Below are 21,965 nucleotides of genomic sequence, written 5' to 3' on the forward strand. Positions count from 1 at the left end.
ATTCGCCCAGTGAAGACCGAGTTTGTTTGTTTGTTTGTTTTGGGTCATTCAACATGTTTTTGACTTTTTTGTCCTATTTTTCAACCTTTTTCTCAGCCTCTTTAGCTGAAATTTCAAAACTGGAAAAGGGGATTCAGAAGTGGGAAACTGGAACTTTTCGTTTCAGACTGGGTCCAAATGAAACACGTTGACAATTTCAGACCTTTGTTTCTCCACATGGTTTCCACTCGGGAATTCATCAAGCCCGGTGCTGTTTGGCAAACGGTTTTGACGAATTGGCATGTTTCAATGAAAAAACAATATGTAGAAAAATTCCCAACCAGCCCGCGTAGTGACCTCTGCTAGCAGACTCCTGGTGGTTGCAAACTCTCAGCCTTCCCCACATTACTAAGCGGGCGACATTGAGGACCCCTTCCCTAGAATATCCTGTGTCAACTCAACCCCCACCCCATTTATTATGGCAGCAGGAATCCAGCTGCCCACTGCCAGCTAGGAGACACCGTCTTTTGATCGTTCGCTGCATAGATGGATTAGTCAGACACATGTGTCTACTGAGTGCTAGCAACTTCCAGAGGCACCTTAGCCATTGGCTTTGTTTGCTCTGTGATGCTCCTGACGCAGGCTGCTACAAGGGACCCTGTTTGCTTTCCTTCTAATGGGTTTCTCTATTGCAGCTGGTGCTGGGAGGGGGATAGTGGAAAAACAGCTCCCCAGTCCCACGCTATCTGTGCCTCCTCTGCCGAACCCCAGTTCCTCCTCTTAGAATGTAAACATTTCCCCTAGTTCAGCCTAAGCAGCAAAGCAAGACTGGATGTTTTTCTAGAAGATCTGCTCTGGTTCAAACAGGAAGTCATTCAAGGGAGGCCTGTATTTTAATATAGCAGGTCAGATGATGATCTAATGATCCCTTCTGGCCTTCATCGGATGCATTTGGTGGAAAAAACAGAGGAGAGATGCCAAATGCCATTCCACCAAATGCATCCGATGAAGTGAGCTGTAGCTCACGAAAGCTTATGCTCTAATAAATTTGTTAGTCTCTAAGGTGCCACAAGTACTCCTTTTCTTTTTGCGAATACAGACTAACACGGCTGCTACTTTGAAACCTGTCTTCTGGCCTTGTAACCTGTGAAGTTGTGAACTTGGGATACTGTCCCTAAAAGCTAACAATACCGGCACGCCAGAACCACGACTTCTTTGCCATCTGAATTGACGCTGAGCTACGTCTGACAGACAGACCTTAAAAGAACAGTGCCCTCCTCTCAACCACCAAATTCCACCTCCCAGACTCTTCTCGCCCCTGCAGTTCTGAATTAAGAACGGCCATACTGCGTCAGGCCTATAGTCCATCTAGCCCATCATCCTGTCTTGTCCCAGTGGCCGGTGCCAGATGCTTCACAGGGAATGAACACAAACAGAGCAGTTTATCAAGCAATTCATCCCCTGGCATCAAGTCCCAGCTTTTGACCGTTGGAGGCTTATGGACACCCAGAGCATGGGCTTGCGTCCCTGACCATCTTGGCCAATTGCTATTGATGGACCTATCCTCCATGAACTCATCTAATTCTTTTTTGAACTGTTATACTTTTGGCCTTTACAACATCCCTGGGCAATGAGTTTCACAGGTTGACAGTGTGTTGTGTGAAGTAATTCTTCCCATGTCCAGCTGGCTCCACCCACTCCCAACCTCTTGCCTTGCCAATCACTATTTCCAGCTGTCCCTTTTAATGGCCTCAACCACTTCAAAAGACCCCTTTCCATTCCCAGCTGCTGTCTGTAATGGCCCCTCGCTTGTTCTCTGGGCCCAAAGCCCAGAGGGCATCATAGGGCAAGTTGCAACCAGACACGTGCAGCAATCCCAGCTCTGGGGCCTTTGTGTGAGATGCTTCTGTGAGCTGCCCCTAAGTAAACAGGCCACTCATTTCTGCTCCAGGCTGAAGCTCCCAAGTAGGCTTCCAAATGCTGCCCTACAGGTTGTTCTTGAGGACTAACTTTACCTGCCATTTCATCCTGAAGAATCTAAAAGTGCTTTTAAACTGTAACAAATTGATATGGTATCACTCGCCCCACCGGTGAAAGGCAGCCACCTCTGAGGCAGAATGCAGGAGATGTTTAACAGCTGAGTAATGCTGCATAGGGATTGCTCAGCCAATGCTGAAATGTGACCTCCCTCGGGGGTGGACCGTGGGAGCCATTTGACAGCCTCCCGCTAATGATGCCCAATGGTTTAGCCCAGGAAGGGAAGAATCCCATGTCCAGTGAAACTGAGAGAAAGGGGAGCCTCTGGTCCTCCAAACAACGCCATGGATTTCCAGTCTGGCTGTACTTCAGGGTGAGTCACCGAAGCAGCTATTACCCAACAGCCAGGGGACTAATGACCTAGCCAGCTCATGCATGGCAAGCGCCCATAGCAACATCCTCAATCAGGGAGCTGAGTCCAGCAATAATGCAAAGAGGCAGTCTTACACCGAGGCTACGTGCATCACAGGGAATATCCATTGGCCCCTAGCCCATTCAGATGATTTTATATACAGCTGGTGAGTGGAGCCGAGCTTAAGATAGTCAAAAGGGAGGAAATAAAAGAGTAGGGCCAGGAATCTATCCTGGGTCTGTCCTCAGCTTTGCTGCTGGCTTAATGGATAAGTCACTGTGGCGCTCTCCATCTGTAAAACAGGGTCTGGCTACTCTTTGCTGCAGTGTTAATGCAGGTTTAAGCCATAACCACCTTACTGCGCGCGCACACACACACACTCTCTCTCTCTCTCTCTCTCAGCTGAATATGGAGGTGCTCTGAACCCAGGCTGGCTTGCCTGGCTGGGGGTATAGGTCAGAGCTCAGGTTCTGTTTTAACTCAGGCTGTCACCCCTCTCAGTATGGACACGGGCTATAACCCCTGTTACTTATCTCGGGTGCTCGGAGCCTTCCGGAGCCTTCGCACAATTCCCTCAGGGCTGTGTTCTGCACCAGAAGGCTCCCACCAGTTCCTAAATCCCACTTTGGTGATTGAGCCCCATCTTCCACAGGGCCTGCTGCATATCGACACAGCACATGAGCAGCGGGGCCACCTGGGAGACCCTCATCCCAGCATGCTGACCCAAAGTGCTCACTCTAGAACAGAGCAGCACTAAGACCCATGGGATTTGCATAGGCTAACCTAGTGTCCAGACTTAGGTTAACTCTGTAGTGACGACATACGCTCAGGGATGATCCTTGCTCAAGATGTGAGGGGGCAGAGTTCATTAATGCCTGTAAAGTGCTTTAAGATCATCAGATCGGGACGGGGCCCCAGGCACGGGCAGACGGTTGTGCAGAATTCACAGCTACACTGGTTAAGACCACTTACTATTTGCACCTCAACTCACAAAATGGCTGTGAGGGGTTATTCAGGCACAAGGAGCGGATCCCCTCTCCCGGTAAACCCCCGTCACTCCTCTCTGGGGTCCCTCCGCCAGCAAGGCAAAAGGCTCAAGGTGAAACTCACCTCAAATTGCACGGTTTGGGTCGAAATCACGCCAATAACTTGCACGTCGGTTCCACCCAAAATGATAACATGGCCCCAGCTCCTGGGTTTGACCGAAGTGTGGCCTGGCTCTGTCTAAGCGCGGGCATTAGGGCATGCGTGAAAAACGCCAACCCTGCAGCATGCACGGCTGGAATTTTATGAAACTCAGCGTTATGCACAGCTCGGCCTTCCCTAAGGGTGTGCTCCTTCAGGGCGGCCAAGGAGCGTGGGGCTAAGGAGCCAGGTACAAATCTGTCCCCTTGGCAGAAATCAAAGCACTGGAACCTAGCGTAAAATCAGGCTTGAGCAGAGAACTGAGATTGCAGCATCGGCTCCAATTGGTCTGACGGCTGCTGGGGCTGTTCTCTGGAGATGGATGCAGGCTCCTGCTCTTCATTGCCATACATGGTGTGCTCGGCCTCCGTGGTACAACGGGCTTGTATCATCCAGTTTTCATAAACGGACTAGCTGAACTAGGGAAGGAAATCCTGGAATCCCCCTCCAGATAAACAGCTGACCTTTAGAACAACGCTCAACCCAGTTGCAGGTACTCTGCGGATGTGATACTTCCATCGGGGTGATTACTCTATCGGGGAGGGGTTTGAGCGAGAACTGGGAATGCCAGGCCTCCTTGGTTCTAGTCCCAACTCCGGAAGCACGGTTCAGTGGTTAGAGCACACATCTGAGGGCCGGGAGTGCTGGGTTTTCCAGCCAACTCTAGCTCACTGCGTGACCTTGAATGAGTCACTTAACCACTCTGTGCCTCGGTTGCTCTACCTGTAAAAAGGGCGAGCTTCATTGTGAAGCTGAACGTTGGTACAGCTTTGAGAGACCCAGTTGAAAGGAGGCAGAGCAGGGGAGTGGAGAGGGCAGCCGGCGTACATGGCACGAAAGCGAGGTTCTGTTCTTGGCTCCAGCACTGCTCTAACATGTAACCGTGAGAAAGTCCCTTTCCCTGCCACCTTTTTGGCTATGCTCTTAAATTACGGGGGCTGAAATTCAGTGGGATTTGCCTGCTGTTTTGACAGTCCAGCACCATAGATCGCAAGCTCCAGGGAGCAGGGACTGTCTCTTCCTAGCTGGTTGTAGAGTACCCAAGCGCACCGGGGCCCTGGTCGCAGGTGAGGCCCTTACATGCTCCTGAAGTACAAATAAAGTTCCGACAGGAGTGAAAATGCTGGTAAGACACTTGGAGCTGTGTCTACACTCACACCCACCTTTGAAGAAGGTGCAACAGTGAGGAAGCAAACGTAGGCATTGTTGGAAATGCAGCCACCTCTGGGGTGGAATGTACCAATAGTTCAACAAGGCAAAGGGATATTGCCTGAGTTTAGGACAGGAAGTGAAGGAGGATACCGGAGCTGATTGAGACTGTGCAGGGGATGTAATTACCCCAAACTGGACCAGAGCAGGACTCCAGCACTGAACCTCACACTGATGAAAAGATCCAGGGAATTTTTCAGAACCACATCGGAGGCAGAGCTCCCGCTTGTGTCTCATTGAAAGGATAGTGCCACCAGCAATGGTTACCCCTTGTGCAATGGCAGGGTGGAGGCAGAGGAAAATTGCACCACCTACCCACACTACTTCCTGCAACACCTCGTGGGTCCTCAGGGCTTGGGTACCCCACTCTACCTAAAGCAGAATTAACAAGCAAGTGTAGACAGGCCTTTGGAGGCAGCTCAGCCCTGTAACAAACAGGATCAGCAGTACAGTGGGGTCAAGCTGTGCCCTTTGGGATTTTATACACACACTTCCCCGCACGCCAAAAGGAGAACAGAGCAGGTTTGTCCTTTCCCCTCTGAAGGCATTTAAACAGCAGCAGTTTGGTAGATGGTCACCTTTTTCCTTCCCTCTCACTTGCCCTTAATGTAGTGGCCCAAAGTCTTTTACCTCCAGTGCAGGGAGAGGAGGCATTTCCGTGGCAGTCCAGGTGAAACGCTGCTACCATAGTCCGCTCCAGACTCCCACTTCTACCGTGGACTGTCGATCAATTGCACGCTTCACTTGAATGGACAGATCCTTTCCCACTATGGCTTCAGCCGAACCCAGCGCTAGGAACACAGCTTTGTTCCAGGTAAGGAAAAACATCCATTCGGAGCCAAGCTGCTGCCCATTGCTCTGCCTAAGGCTGCGTGTAGTGCCAAAGCAGCATTGCATTGCCTGTGCTCTATGGTCCTTTGCACACTCGGTGCAGAACTAAACTAGCTCCCACACGCTTGTGGCTAGAGGAGCTGCAGCATGCTTTCCTCTCGACTAGCCCCGTAGCCTTGTGTCAAGGGAAATGTGCTAGAATCAAGCTAGCCACAATGCTGCCTTTACCTGTCACTCAAATAGTTCTGAGTCTGGGGGGGTGCAAGGAATAAATCGGGGTAGCTAACACAATTCCCCACTTTCCACAGAGTTTGGTGAGGTTTTTTCCTCGTGGGCTAAGACAGATTATTAACTCATGAAGAGTCCCTCAGATTAATAGAGGAGCTGTAGGATGTTCAGCATGTAAGGATTACCTGGCTGACTACAGGCAAGAGAGAGCAGAGGGATCTCACAGCATCATCTTAGTGGGGGGGTGGGACAATTTGTATAGTGGGGGTGGTGAGAGCTATTGAACCAAACTATAAGCCTAGTCTATGATGGAACCCACTTCAAGTCAGGGGGTGCAGCAGCCCCCCCAGCACCTATGCATCTTATGCCCCAGTAAAGATGTAAGCCAAAACAGAGCCATGTAATTAAGTAATTTGGGGCAGTGACTGAAGAATGCTAAGAGGTTTGGCTCCTCATTGCTTAGCCTTAAAGCTTCAAATTCACAGGTTCACCAACTGCTCCTCACCCAGACAACAGAGTTTATTCACTACTGTACCTCAATTAGCCCTGTGACGGTAAGAAATAAAGAACATGTTCTTAATGCAGTTCTGGTTTGGAAAAAGAAAGGGCCCTGGCCTTTAGGGATGGGAAGACTTCACCTCTTTCCAGATGCTGCAACCCAGACTCCGCCAGAGAGAACGTTCCTGTCTTTGGAAGCTGAGGTTTTTGGGAGAGTGGGACGGGGTCTGAAAATTTTATGTCCAGCTTAATTTCACACATGAGCCTGGCAGGATCATACTTCCCCCTCAGACCAAATATTCTCTCTCGTCCTCTGGGAACAAGGTTTCAAGCATCAGCGGTGGCTGTATGCAGGAAGATCTCTCTCTGTGTGTATATATATTTAAAAAAAAAAAATTAAGTTTTCTAAATTGCTTCCCTAGTGTTGGCATTTGTGATTAGTTAGAAAACAGATCTGACTCACGTCAAGTCAGAACAGCCTGCAATGTGTTCGTGTCCAGAGGAAGCGCTGATCCAGGTAGGAACACCTAGTGGGTGTTACTTTTATCCTTTGCCTGAACCTGAAACGTTTGGGAAGGTAACATTCTGTGTAAGATGGAGAGACTGGGACATTGCTCAGAAGTAGTAAAGCTCCTTGTCAAACAGCTAGAACACTTGAAAATCTCATATAAAACTGAATGTAATCCTTTTGAAAGGAGCTGGTTTGATAGCCCTAGCCAGAGTATAACAAGCTTCCTGCTGCATACCAGCCATGATGACTACTCCCAAGAGCTCAGCCCCACAGCCTAGTCAGACTTCGGCTAACAAGCACAGTTATTTTCTAGAATGCAGATACTTGCCCACTCCAAATTGGCTTGATCCACTTCACACGGACTAGCAAACTGTCAGGTGACTGTAATTCCCAATCACAACCGAGACTGGCTGCATTTGAATCAGGGTCGTAGAGGCTAAAATGAAGGATATAGGTAGCATCCTTTCCCAGACGGGACCAACTAGAAATTAGCATTTAGAGTTTGAGCCCTGCTCATATCTGTCTGCTTCAGGTGAGCTAGCAGAATTGATAGGATATGACACACTGAGTAGAAAACCCTAAATGGATTCATAAGTAAACAAAAATTCAAGTCAAATGTAAGCTCTAAATTGTTGTAAAAAGTTTACATCAAACTTAAAACCAATACAAGTATTTCAGTGACATTTTTAAAATGCTAGTGGAGAGTCTAAACCAAAATCTTCCATTTGCAATCCAGACATGGAAGTGCTGGTGGAGGAGAACTTGAAAAGGAAATTGAGGAGGACTCTAGGTAAAGTGAAACTAGGCTACTTTCATGGTCCAAGCTGAGAAAATGGCAAAAGTGAACAAACAATAGGAAGTGAAGATTTTGAGGTCTGTATTTTTTAAAAGCTGAGTTTTAATGATCTAAATTGGGGTTTGTAGCATAAGCAAGGAAGTCGATTTTAAAATATGATTTGACTTTATTAGGTCCTGGTAGCCTTAGGTGTAGAGAGATCAGACAGTTAAACCTTCCACCAAAGCAAAGCACCCTGCTCATTTCTATTACTTTGATGCTTTGTGCTTAGGGAAGCCCCGCCCCCAGTTTGCACAGCGCAAGAAGTGAGGTCTGTGGTAGGAGCAGCATCTGTTCCAAACCTACACAGCACCTCAGTTCACTGGGATTCAAATGAGCTGCTTTAGCACAGCTGTCAGAAGACCAGGGAGGGGATCAGGAGCACCATTTCCAAGCGGGGGGGGGGGGGAGGAGGTTTGATCCCAGAGCTTAGCAAAGTCCACCTGCCATTCTAGCACATGCAAAGCTCTTTGAAGGAACATTCCACACAGGATGTGTATGGCTGCAATCCCAGCACAACCAGTCTGGGACAGAAATCAGCAAAGTCCCTGAGAGTGAGGTGCCATTTCCCTAGCCCTCCACTCCAGTATGCAGAGTAACACGGGAAGGGGGTAAGGAACCTTTCACGACAGCATCTTAGTGTTTAAGATTCACTCAAACCTCAGCCTGCCTGGGAGGCAAGTGTGGTACCCAAGACAAGGCATAGAGTACTCCTCCAAAGTGTCTCAGCCACCAGGATTAGACCCCAGGAGTTCCACTCTTGCACTTCGCTCGCTGCTTCTCATGCTTGCACTTAGGGATGCAGCATGACCAGGAGCTAAGCGCCCTGGTAAGTATGTAGGATATACCCAGATTGTCAGATGAGACTCTCGGAAAGCCGATGTTTCAGTGAGAGAGGATAACAGATACAGATTTTTCCACAAACCACCTTGGGATGTGAGTCAACCTAGTACCAAGGTTCCTGCAGGGAGAATAGATTTGGGGGTATTGCGAGGCCAGTGATGGGATGGGATGGAAGCAAACTTCTCCAAAGCAGGCTAGGAAAGCTTTTACTACTGCTTTCAGTGCTGTCGGTCTTCTACTTCCTGCCTCATTTAGATCTCAGTGAGGAGCTAGTGGGATAAAGAGTGAAACAGACTAGAAGGGGGAAAAAGAACAAACAGAATTCTGTACAACATTTCATGGGCTTCACTTCCAAATGCAATACAGTGGAGCCCTTGTTTAATGAGCTGACATGGAAGTTACCTATAATCATCCCTGATGTTCCAACCATGGGCTGCACACACCACTGCAAGATGCACCTTACTCCTAACAGGTTTCAGAGTAGCAGCCGTGTTAGTCTGTATTCGCAAAAAGAAAAGGAGGACTTGTGGCACCTTAGAGACTAAAATTTATTTGAGCATAAGCTTTCGTGAGCTACAGGTGCATCCGATGAAGTGAGCTGTAGCTCACAAAAGCTTATGCTCAAATAAATGTGTTAGTCTCTAGGTGCCACAAGTCCTCCTGTTCTTCTTACTCCTAACCTGCAAGATTCTTGTTGTTCATTACCCAAGCCTCAGATCAAGCTCCACCAAGGCACCTCAATCCTGATCTGCAGCAACTCCTGCTATGCCTGTCCTGGATCTCTTTGGACAGGGTACTGGTTTGTACCAAGTTGCGGGATGATTGGATTGACATGGACAAAAATGAGATTTATTTTCATCCAGGATCCAACCTAGATCAACTCTCCTGGATCCAGAAGACCCAAGCTTTCAATTTGTTAGTCAGCCAACTGAACAGTGACCACAAAGTTATTTTTGTTGTTCTGCCTCAATAACTTGCAAATCCAATATGCTTCGTTTACAAGTCAAAATGAGACAGTCTTAACTTAGCAGCTGCATCTGGTGTGAAAAAACCAAACAGCACACTCTTCTCTTCATACACCACCAATCACACTGGAAGGAGAACTTTGCAGGTTATTTTGTCAGCACACAAGAGGCAGAAGAGAAACCAGCTTGCTCTTCTGCAGTTACATTGGCGCTGCAGCCCTGACAGCAAGAAAAAAATTGTTTGGGTCAGTAAATGAAGTCGATATGACTCAGAACACGTAGGGAGCAGACCAATTGCCTATTTTAATCACATTTCAATCACATTTCTGACCATGTAGCCACACACTCTAGTGTTTTTCAGACCAACCATTATATGCTCAAGATACTCAATAACCCACATCTGCAATAGCTATAAAGCTGCCTGTTACCCATGTACTTCACTGCTGTGACTCAGTATCTTTGCTCAAGTGATCCATGCCTTGAGCATCCTTCTGTAGCTTTAAGTCCCAGCTTGGCTGCCTATAGCTTATGCAAAATGCTCCTCCCCACCCCGCTCACACACACATTAAGGATGGCCACATTAACCCAATTCTGTCTCCTTTACTGCTTCCCTTTCCATTGCAAGATTCAGCTCCAAGTTCCCACTGGCTTTTAAAGCCCATGATGCCTTGCGCCCGCAGTCTTTATACCACTAGTTTCTATTGTATTCCCCTTTCTCTGTACCGCTAGATAATCTCATCTCTGCTGGTGCAAAAGCTCCTCTGCAGCTCCTGCCACTTTAAACATCTTCCTGCAACTTTACCACCCTGACTCTTCACCTCATGTTTTCAGCTAAGATTTGTCCACCCTTCATAAATTCTGTCCCTCAGCTATTAGTTCTATTGTGTTTGGGAAATAGGCTGCATGCAAAATGCTATACAAGATATACAGGTCTTCTGATCTCAATACGATTAGCTCGTCCAGCCACCCCGGTACCCTACCAACAGCTGCAGGAGGGGAAGAAAGGCTGAGGACAAGTGCTCCTTCGGGAAGTTAAAAGCCACAGTGGACAAATGACAAACAGCGTTCTATGGAAACGTAAGAAGCTTTCCAAGCTGCGACGATTAATCTGAAGCAGCAACGCCTCCTCTGACCTCTAACAGAACACAAAAAGCAGGACATCGGTTTCACATTGACATTTTTATTAACGCCAACTGTTTTAATTGTTTTTCTTTTTTTTTTTTTAAACAATAGCACAAAAAATTTCAGGGAAGCAGTCGGACAGTTAGTCTGATGACCTTCTGAAACACAGTTAAGCCACACCAAATATGAATTCCTGTTAAAAGAAAAAACTGTGGGAACTCAAACGTTCATTGATTAAATGGTGTTGTCTGATTAGTAGACCATGCTGTTTTGTGAAGTCAATGATGGCACACAGCTTAGACTTCATCTAAGTCACACCAGTTATCACTAATTTAAGGCTTTGGAATCAAATGACCATCAACATCACAGCAAAGGAACAAAACTAAAAGCAAGTGTGGCTACGGCTGTGAGGAGGCTGGACAAGCTAGATCTTTTAAACACGTATCGGTGCCCACCCCTTAACGGCGGCTGAGGGGAACCAGTCACACGCTACTCTATCTCCTCATTCACATGCAATTTGAGGGTGCATTTAATAAGGGGAAAAAATATTGCCTGAATTGATCTCTTATTTAATGTGGCTGTGAAAGATGTTTCTTTAACAATTCCTTTATCTCTAAGAAGGACATCAGCAAGTGGAACCACGGAGAAAAACCAAAGAGCAACAGAATATTTTTCTTTTTGCCAAGAGGTGACACAGAAGGGATGGGGGGGCTACTATCCTTGGATTTGATTGGAGATTGCAGGAAAATAATTTCCCCAAAACCACACAGGTGGAATTTATGCACAGATTCAGACTGTTATACCAGCTACCTGCCTTTCATAGTGAACTGTTCCACACAATGCGCACTACAGTGTCTTGTAGGTCTCTGTCTTACACAGAGGTGTTAACCCATTCCTGCCCCAGACTTATCACAAAATTCCACTGACCCAGAGCCTCTGGTTTCCTTTTTAGGGGATGTAAAAAACAGAACATCTGTCAGTAAGAGTGTAGGAAGGGGGTGTTAAATATTTTAACCACTGACAAGGCTTGAGGAAGTTTCACAGTTTTGTTATGCTCTATTTTATTACTATCATATTTACAGACTTTTTTTTTGCTGAATTGCTGATAATTTTTTTTAATAGAATTTAATTCTGGAGTGTGAGCAGGAACCAGTTAACTACATTCATTGTCCAATCCCCATCGCTTTGAGAAAAGACTCCAAATTCTTGGCATATGAATCAGCTGTTGGGTAGCTCCTCCCTCTCCCCCTGACGAGGCAGTAGGATTGCAGCAGCCGCATGCACAGATTCACACCATGGCTGGCGGGGCCTTGCGCTGCAGAAGATATTGGTGGATGCTCTCGGCGTCCCGATTCAGCCAAGCTGCATTCAGCAAGATATTTTCACAGCACTGCTGGACAGTGCGTTCTGCCGATGGAGCAGGGTGAGTCTCAAAGAAGGCCTGAATAAAACACACAACATCATCCATAAAGGGGTAACACCCATAGACAAAATTTTTTTTTTAAATGGTCAAATTCACCAGCTGGGTAGAAAGTCTTTCTACAAAAAACGATTACACAATATCTAGCTCCTGGGAGCCCTTACTCATGCGAGAAGAGACTATGTCAATGAGTTAGTTGGGTGAGTAAAGGCCACAGGATGGGGATCTTAAGTTTGCTAGAGCTACTTGTGTAACTACAGGTACTGCAGAGGAACAACAAAATGTCTGCTCTGGTAGGGAAAATCCACAGCATTATCTTTGCAAACTGGTTCAGACAGAGCCTTTTACCGCTATCTACTGACTACCAGTTACAGCAAACTGAGCTTAAACAAAGACAGATCCAGCATGCATCTCATCGTGGAAGGGCAGCAAATGAGAAACAAATCCAAGGTGTGACTATCATGAGGCTACTTAAAAGACATTACATTAAGCCCAAGACCCTTTAGGATTACTAATAACTTCTTGTCAGATTTTTTTTTTTTTAAAAACATCCTGCTTTTAAATGGGCCTCTGGCCCCAGAGGAGAAGGGGCACTGCTGAGAGCACGGAGGCCTGCCCTTCTTTCCACTCCCCAGAAGAATGGAAGTTGACCACAGGGAAATAATTCCAGCCAGAGAGCACTCCATTGAAGACTGTCACTTAGTATTTTAGAATTAACTGACTACAGGGGCAGAGTGGAGGATGCTGTCAAAATAAGGATGAATAATCATTAAATTTATTTGCATACTAGCTCTTCCCCACGATAGCAGAACCTCACTAACTCATACTACTGACTAGGAGAGCCACTGAGAATTAGCACATTAGTGAGCAAAGTAATAGTATCAATAATGAAGGAAACGGCATCACAAAGTACTCCGTTCACTTCTCTGGATAAGTGGCTGAGTTTTGTATAGGGGACATGGGTTCTGCACAATCCCCTGCAGCACAGAAGGGTTGTAGAGGTGTGATGTGGCTCATTCATCTCACTGCGTGTTCTTCCCCTCCATCTTCCAAAGTCAAACCCAGCCCTGCTCCACAACACCAATTTTCAAGACAATCTTACTATGCTTCTGGAACAATCTGAATGTTAAAACCATCTTCTTATGGGGGGGTTGTACCTGAGAAACCCCTTGACCAAATGACCCCAACTTGCCAAACTAAACACTACTCCAGGCCCTGAGTGACAGCTATATTATTTAAAGATTCGTAGAATTTAAGGTCAAAAGAGCCCATTAGATCATCTAGTCTGACCTCCTGTATAACACAGGCCATTACATTTCACCCTGTTACCCCTATATTGAGCCCAATAGCTTGTTTCTTTTGGGTCAGAGTTTTTAAATGTTTACTGCAGTTTGTGCACTGTTAGATTTTTCTATAGCATTTGTGGGAGAAAAATATATCACTTGAGGTTTGCTATGACTGTTCTAATGAAGGAGGAAATGTGGGTGAGGTAATATCTTCTATTGGACCAACAGAAGATATTACCTCCCTCATCTTGTCTCTCTAATACCCTGGGACCAACAGGGCTATGACAACACATGTTTTAAAAAGGGCCATGTGACATTTTTAAGATCAGATATTTATTTCCAGAAGGAGCCTCGGCAGGCAAAGAGAAAATAACGTACACAACACATTTTCAGAAAGCTGCCAACGACAGGTCTTGAACTCTCAGTATGTGGGTGCCACCCAGATTCAATGGCCAAAGCTGGTCACATTGAGCCAGCCACATACTCTGACATCAGACTGTCTGCAAACGCTCCAGCTTGCAACAGAGCCCCAGTGTAGCTGTACACTGGCAAATGACTCTCTGGCTCCTCATCCTGGCTCTAGCCACACTGGTGTTCAGCTTTTCTTTTCTAGAGAGGAAGTCGGAGCCAGACATAAGTTGAGATCAATCCTAAGCGAGTAAGATCAGTTTGAGCCCCAGGTACACACACACACAAAAAAGTTACATTTTGATGTCATGATTATTTTAAGAGGACCATATCTTGGGTACCCCTAGGCCAAATGACCTCAAGTTTAGACCACTAATCTATCTTGGATCCCCATGAGGTACAGGAATTTTCAAGACAATCCAAATATGTGAATTTTAGAGCTGTTAAACAGTAAGCTAGTCTCCACCTTAATTATAGTGGTACTAAAGCCTCTCTATAATCAATTTGCTTTACAGTTTACATAGCATTTTACATCATAAAAAAATTAACATTAGATAGTTAACCACCCCACCACTTCTGACATATGGAGGTTTTAATTCCAATTTACAAATGGTAGAAACAGAGCTAGTCTAGATAACAGAAGTTGTACCAGTTTACCTAACACGATGATTTTAAATCAATTTAGTTAAACCAATGCAAAAAGCTATGTGGACACTTATTCTAGTTCAAACCAGGTTTATTGCAGTTTACTTTGAATCGAATAGGCATCAGATTAAGCTAAGCCAAAGTAAGCATCCACACAGGGGTTTGCACTGGTTCAACTAAATCAGGTTAAAAACCAATTTATTGAAACCAGTGGAATTTTCTCATGTTGACAAGGCCTGAGAGACAGAGGTTAAGCGCCATGGTCAAAATCACAGCCAGAGTCAACAGAAAAAGCTGGAATTTGAAATCAGGAGTTTCTGGCTCCCCCACTCTTATGCCTGTCAAAGAAAGCTGGTCACTCTTTTGTTATGTTAGAGGACAAGATTAAAGCAAGATGAATCTTACCTTAACTTCTGCAGCCATTTTATCAATTGCAAATCCATCCACCGATAGCTGAAAAGGGATAAGAATATTTATGTTTTAAGGAGAACCATTTTAATTAGAACTGTCTAGATGTTATTAACGACATGCCCAAAGTTTCCAGGCAACTGCACATACCTTTATTAGTCTGGATATTAAGAATCCACCCTGATAGCGATTATAAAGTTCCTCCCAATTGTCCTTTACAAATTTCCAGGCAGCTCTTCTCCCCTGCTTGCTGCTTCCAGCCACTCCACCGATAACAGACACGGTATCCTGGGGACGTACCTCTTCCTGCAAACAAGGAGGAAGCAAACATTCAGGCCAGAGTCCTCAGAAATAGACCATTTGCTTTATTTCCTACGGCACTTTTCAGAGGTTGTGCTTGTAGGCAGCATCGATCAGCTTCTGTTCTCCCAGGCTGTACACCCTTTTGCTTTTAAGGCAGAGGGCAACAAGCTAGTCCATGAGGAGGAGCTGCCACTAGTTAAACAGGAGAATGACTAACCCTGGGGACTGAGGGCAGAGATCCTCAGTCTAGGGCTGAACATTAAAATACAAAGACAGGTGACACCCCTTCGCACTCTCCCTCAATACCCCTCTTAGGCCTGACACCAGAGCCTTGAGAAGTCTATGCCACGTTAATCATGGGATACAGAACAACTCCAGAAGATTTGGCAACAAGGCCAAAGTTTGGTCGGTCCTTTTCAAAAGGAGTTCTGATACTTCATCCTACCCTAGAGCCTTCCATCCTACTACCTCAGGGTGCTCAGTAACAACCCTGTTCCCATGAGGTAGACAAGTACCAACCCCTCTGATAGCTTACTGAAAGTGCAAAGGTCAGAACTTTTTGGATCAGTTCAGGTTGAGAGATGGCTCCGAGAATTCGCTCAATTCGGTTCTTCTCCTCCTGCATATCTGCTTGTTTGTGTAGCTTCAGGGAACAAGAGTAAGCAGTGTTAAACACAGCACATATTAGGAGCAATCGTTACGTGGATTCTTACCCTGTACAGAAAATCCTTCACAATATAGTGGAGCTGCATGGCTGGCATTCAAGTATAGGAGATTATGAAGTGGACATGTGGTACTACGCGGCTATACATACTCCCACAGCTCTCACATCATCAGCCCAGCAATGGGGCACATAGCCAACTGGTAATCTGCACTGGACTACTCACCACTTAGTTTACGTAGGATCAAGCAGGCACCACTCCTTTGACCAATGGTACATTGGTTTTAAGAAAACAGGTGTAGGAGCCCACTAGATGGCATCTTAACGCTATCTGTAACCAAACAGTACTGTGGCAAACTAGCTTCCACATCACCTGCAGAAGATGGGAGCAACACTAGCTTCAGACCAACTGCCTCGTAGATCAGTTCATGAGGAAGAACATTTAGTTCCTGGCTGTATAAATGGACAGATCTTGAGGTGACAGGAACATAAAGCAACAAGAGCGCACTCACCTTTAGCATAGTGTCTAAAGTAGCACCATCTCCATGCTTCAAAACTGTTACATATACCTAAGAGAGAACACAAACAAGGAATGCTCCTTGAAAAGCAGGCTTTTAGAAATGGAAAGACAGAGGAAAAGATGGCAAAATGGATGAATGGGCTATAGGTAAGACATTGTACTCAAGAGTACCCATAGGAATTCCCTTACAATATAAGTGATCTGCAATAATAAATCTCTCTCACCAGTGGTCTGGGACCAGATCTTGGAAAAGTTTACTGGTCCTGAAAATATTAGTATTGGAGCAGCCCCAGTAAGTCACAAGATAGTGGACTTTAAAGATCTGTCATGCTCCTTGCCCTCCTGTTTCAAGCCACACTTCAGGATACCTCAAAGCTAGAAATCAATACTTTAAAAAACACTATCATGCTTAAATCTAACTATAAAAGGGAGAGAGAGATTTTGGCTGCTAAAATCATGTCGGAAATTAAACATGGGACAATGGTGCCAGGAGGCAGTCACAAGAAAGCAATGACAGTGAAGTGATTTCCAGTGGGGTAAGGCACAAACCATTCCTGGTTCTGGTAATTCACAAGATATCTGATCTTAAAACTATTACCAATCCTTTGATCTAGTCAGTGCTATTTGGTACTGGTCCACTACTGACTGAGTGAAGCAAGTCCCAGATTCCAAACCAATTTCATTTTCAACCCCTGATCTGGTGAGAGAGAGATAATTAGGCTTTTTGTGGACATGCTAGTGAAAGATTAAATGTTTTATTAAACTAAAGTAACTCACTGGTGACATATATATACAAAGATTAATAGAGTTTAAGGCCAGATGGGACCATTAGATCATCTAGTCTCACCTTCCTATATATCACAGGCCACTGAATTTTATCCAAATACTCCTATGTTAAGCCCAATTATTTCAGTTAAATAAAGCATTTTAGTCCTCATGAGACTAAATACCTATAAGCATTCAGTCAGCTGCCTGGAGAAAGCCAGCAATTTAAGGATTAAACTGTGAATTACTGACTAGGAGCCAGCCACAATTCAATATAGGGCACAGTAGAAATGCATTTAACAACCAACCTTACTTCTGTGGCACTGATTTTTGCTGGCTTCCCAAAGGGGATGGGGATCAGTTCACTAATAAGTTCCAAAGCAATGAGGAGCATTGCAAACTTGCTAGAAGCAAAATTCAAAAAAGGCAAGATCTGCTCAGTACAAACCTAATTCAGGTACAAAAACCTAGGCAGGCAGTTCTGCAGTATGGGACTCATACTAATTCTGGTCACTGTAAATACGACAGTTTGGTACAGAACAAGGGGCAGCGTGAAAATGGGTTTGGCTCCATTAGGAAGTAGAGTTCACAGTAACCTACAGGACTTCTCAGGTCAGCTGAGAGGATGTGTTTTCCTTCTACGTGGTCCTTAAACCGACGTCGTGCTTCTTCTAATGTTGCCTTATGCCCAGCTTTTCCTAGTTTTCCCAAAACCAGGCCCCTCAGAAGTGCATCCAGATGACCTGATAAACAAGGGTAGGGAAGAGAGAAAAATTAATTTGGGACCATATTTAAGCAGCTCCATTCATAACCTACAGCCATTAGGATAGGCTATAAATGCACAATCATCTTCTCTCCCACATCCTTGTAAGCTGTATGAAAAAGCTAGATCTTTTCCACATCCCTGGCTCCATTGGACAATGCATTGACTTTTGAGTAGAGGTTCACGAAAAGGGGATTTTCAGGCTAGACACAGATAGTTAGAGCTGAAATCTGGCCTACTGAATTAGGTAAAATGCCCATTTGAGTCTGTCAATGCTTTGCTACAACATGACTCAGATTAGTCCAAGACAAGTTGTGCATGTGTAAAGTTTTTCATTAACCTTACAATCTTTGCACTGTCAGACTCAAAGCTAGAGTAAGAGATCTCTCAAGCTGCAGAGAAACATGCTGAGATGGATTTTACCATGTTAGCTGGCTTTAACTGCAGCAGGAAAACATGAGGAACATTTTTCTAAACATACTAGCAGCAATGCTCTACCCTCCAAAACGTAATCTATTCATCACATAGCAGTATTTCAAAACCACTATTAAATTCCATAGCATAAAAAAGATCTCCTACCCTCTCCAGGTTTGGGGTCCCATCCTAGCCTCTCCCCTATGGGTGAAAAGACATCTTTCACAAACACCTGGATTTCCTCATAGAAGTCTGTGTGGGACAAGAGAGTTGAGAGAATCCCCAGGTTACAGCTCAGGTCGCTCCACACTGTATAATTGGGCTCATTCACAAAAGCCTCCATGACTTTTAGAACATCTACAGTGCTAATGATTCCAGCTCGGGCCTGGGAGAGGAAAAGAGACAGATTAAAATCATCTCCAAACAGAACTGAAACAGTCAGTAGTTCACCAGACAGTTATTTAACATTCTTTCCTCTCTGCAGTCTACAGGGTCTGAATGTGAGCTGCACTTGTGGAGAAAGATGGTGCCAAGATGGGTCTATTGAGAGTTTCTCACCTGCCTTCTTATTAATAATACACAGCACCCAGAGTGCATCTGAATGGCAGACAAAGCACTTTATAAGAAGGAGGCTAAAGATAATAATGGGAAAACCGAGGCACAGAGATTAAGCAACTTTCTCAAAGTCACAGTACGTTTGTGTTAGGGCTGACAACAGAAACCCCCTCCCCCTCACCCGAGACCTTCCTTAATCCCAGTCAGATTCTGTGTCCACTGAAACCTCCCTTCGGATTAAACATCTACATTTTACTTGTTATCATTTTTGCCGTTTACTTTTTGCCCTTCGTTCAGCTGGGACAGTGAAACTAGGGAAGTCAGTTTCATTTCCCAATTCTTGTGCGCTAGCACAAAATTGTTGTTCCCTCCACTATGAGAAAAGAAGTAAATAACTGTTCTTAAAAAAGCGTCATGAAAATATTTTTATTCCTAGCAATATACAATACCTAAACTACAGGCCAAAACTATTGACAGCTTCCCCTTAAAAACTGTAACAGCTAAACTGTGGCATTCTTTACAAGCTTAAGACTATTTCTATCTCTAAAGTTGCAGGAAGTCAATGAAAAGGAGTACTTGTGGCACCTTAGAGACTAACAAATTTATTTGAGCATAAGCTTTCATGAGCTACATCACATGCATCTGATGAAGTGAGCTTTAGCTCACGAAAGCTTATGCTCAAATAAATTTGTTAGTCTCTAAGGTGCCATAAGTACTCCTTTTCTTTTTGCGAATACAGACTAACACGGCTGCTACTCTGAAACCTGTCATTAAAGGAAGTCAATGTAGTCTCAAAATTATGTTTAAATCCCTCAGCTGATTGCTGACTGGCAATATAAGAAAGTATGACTTCAGTTACAGGAGCTAACTGCTCCAAGAGCCCACCCCATGGGACATTTGTATCTTTTAAAGGTGATATTCAAAGCTGGTACATCTTGCTTTAATGGAAATCTGTGCTTGGACACTGAATCCAAAACCACCAGTCATTTCTTTCAGGAAAAGAGGACCTTCTCCAGCCCATTTCAAGAATGGAGAAGGGAGTCGACTGTTTCATATCTAAGGCTCAAACCCTATGCAGTTTCAAAAATACATTTATAGTATGTGGGACATAAAAATGGGTTCTGTCCCCAGAGGGAAGACAGTTGACAAGCTTCCCCAACAAGCCCTTTACTCAAAACCCTTTTAGGGATCAGGAAATAATCCTGACTCAGGTGAGAGAAGCAAGGGAAGTTTTCAGATACTATTTGTTTATATGAAACACCCTTGTGGGAAACAGCAAAACAGAGTTGCAGGCTCAGGTTGGTGCCATAGGATTTAAATTTATAGTACAAGTTCTAACTTGCAAAGCTCATTAATAATCCTCTGTATGCAGTAATCCCAAAGGTGCTTTGACGCCAGGAACAGAGCCTGGCTCTTCAGACACTGATAGTTACAGTAACTGTAGTTCTCGTTATTAATCATCTGCAAAGCGGACAACACAGGGCAGGAAGAGAGTTGCTCACCAGAGAGAAGAGATCATTCTGCAGCCCAAGTCTGTCCACAGGGGGTAGGGAGAGGTCTTGGATCGCTGGTATTAAACTCTCCAGCATGTCAGGGCTGTACTGAGTACGGTAAAACCCTACTGTTCCCAAGTTTAACTGAAATACACCAAAATAAAACCAACATCACCAGCACTGAATAATTAAGCAAACTGTTGTTCTTCTGGAATATATGGAAACAGTTTTCGAATCGTCCTTGTCTGTATATGCAGCAGAAGCAGCCACGCTGTCATTTAAAAATTATAACTATTTTGCACAGCACAGAGGGAAAAAGAAACTAAGAGGTATGAACAAGGGAGAACAGATCTGAAATAAGGTGTGCTGAAGCAGAAATATCCAGAATTGTAGGAGCTGTAGAGGTGAAAGTTTGTGCACTATCAGTAGTAAGTTTATGTGGGGGAGACAGAGGCTAGTAAGTATTTAAATTAGCGGGGAGGAGAGCAGAGAGAAATTAGCTCCATGAGGTAAGACTGGGTCAACTCAATGGAGAGTTATAACAAGGAGGGCAATTTTGAATGGAAGCCTAAAGCGAACAGTGTCAGTGGAGTTGTTTGAGGATGGAGTGACATGGACATGCCTCTGTTTATGTCTGGAGGCAGACTGCAACATTCTGGGTTTTGGAGGAATCAGCAAAGGGAACTACAGTGTAGACACACGCACATCTAAGTACAGAGGAAGAACAAAAATGCGTATCTAACATCACCCCACAGTCAGCTCAATTCAATTCTGATACTGGCAATGCCAGTGCAATATTTGGAAACCATCCCAAATCAAGTTTGCAGATCTCTTTCTACTTCCTGCAGAAAGACAACTAAACTCCTCTGTCCCATGTAAAGTGCTTTGTGATAAGTAAACTTGATAAACTACACGCCAGCTGAAATAATATTACATTTCAATGACTCAAGCTGGGTGTTCAAACATCTGGGCTGGTTTAACCGTGTTAAAATGTAAATGAGCTCAGCCAGGCTTTGAATTTATCATCCAAACAGGACAGAGGGAAGTTCATACCTCTGCAGGTGTAACTGCACCGGGCAGTGGGCTGATTTAGCGAAGCATAACAAAGGATGGTGATTCTCTATCAGAAGGGTGAGGAAGTGACATTTCTGAACAATATGATCTCATCTCTCCTCCCATTCTCATCAGGCACATCTGAAGGTTAATCTTCGTGGATCCCACCAAGGGCCCTACACTCCCCACTTTAACCTCTTAGAATTCCCTCTGTTGGAGTCCAAGGATGAAGTGTTTCTCCTCTAGGCAGTAAGAGGAATTCAAAATCTTCTCAAGACGATAGTAACGCAACTGAAGCAAGCAGGATTAAACCTGTCAAGTCCTAACACACCACAAGTATAACACCTTGAACGCCACAGGACCAAAGATCAAGCAACACCAGGCAGTTCTAGTCTGAAAAGGGACTCTGAAATATAGGGTTCCAGATGTGTCTCACTGAGTCCATATCAAATGATCTGTTTACAAACACAACTATGTTTTTTCCTACCTGCTAGCCTTACAAGTTCACCTTGGGTTGGGTTCCTTCCTTCTCAGGCATCACTATTACAGATATCGCAGGTCAAGTCCTGCCCTCACTGATAAACATGCAAGTCCATTGTCTTTTAAGTTATGCACCCTTATTACTGGTGAGAAGGAAAGAACTCAGCTTCATTCTCTGATTCCAGGGTGAACTTGC

At 44.9% G+C, this 21,965-nt stretch overlaps 1 protein-coding gene across 1 annotated transcript in view; it reads right to left on the reverse strand.

Annotated features, from left to right (window-relative positions):
* Window positions 1-10,633: 10,633 nt before the first annotated feature.
* NPEPPS (aminopeptidase puromycin sensitive) overlaps window positions 10,634-21,965 on the reverse strand; it is a 66,133-nt gene continuing 54,801 nt past the window's right edge. Inside the window, exons 16-23 of the mRNA XM_038385387.2 lie at window positions 20,246-20,380; window positions 18,354-18,573; window positions 17,612-17,754; window positions 16,239-16,295; window positions 15,601-15,708; window positions 14,913-15,068; window positions 14,760-14,807; window positions 10,634-12,036 (exon numbers count right to left, since the gene is read on the reverse strand). Of these exons, the coding sequence (XP_038241315.1) occupies window positions 11,884-12,036; window positions 14,760-14,807; window positions 14,913-15,068; window positions 15,601-15,708; window positions 16,239-16,295; window positions 17,612-17,754; window positions 18,354-18,573; window positions 20,246-20,380 (1,020 nt within the window). The 3' untranslated portion in view covers window positions 10,634-11,883. The remainder of the gene's footprint in view (window positions 12,037-14,759; window positions 14,808-14,912; window positions 15,069-15,600; window positions 15,709-16,238; window positions 16,296-17,611; window positions 17,755-18,353; window positions 18,574-20,245; window positions 20,381-21,965) is intronic.

The sequence above is a fragment of the Dermochelys coriacea genome, chromosome 27 (genome assembly GCF_009764565.3).
Source record: "Dermochelys coriacea isolate rDerCor1 chromosome 27, rDerCor1.pri.v4, whole genome shotgun sequence".
In the NCBI taxonomy this organism is placed as follows: domain Eukaryota; kingdom Metazoa; phylum Chordata; order Testudines; family Dermochelyidae; genus Dermochelys; species Dermochelys coriacea.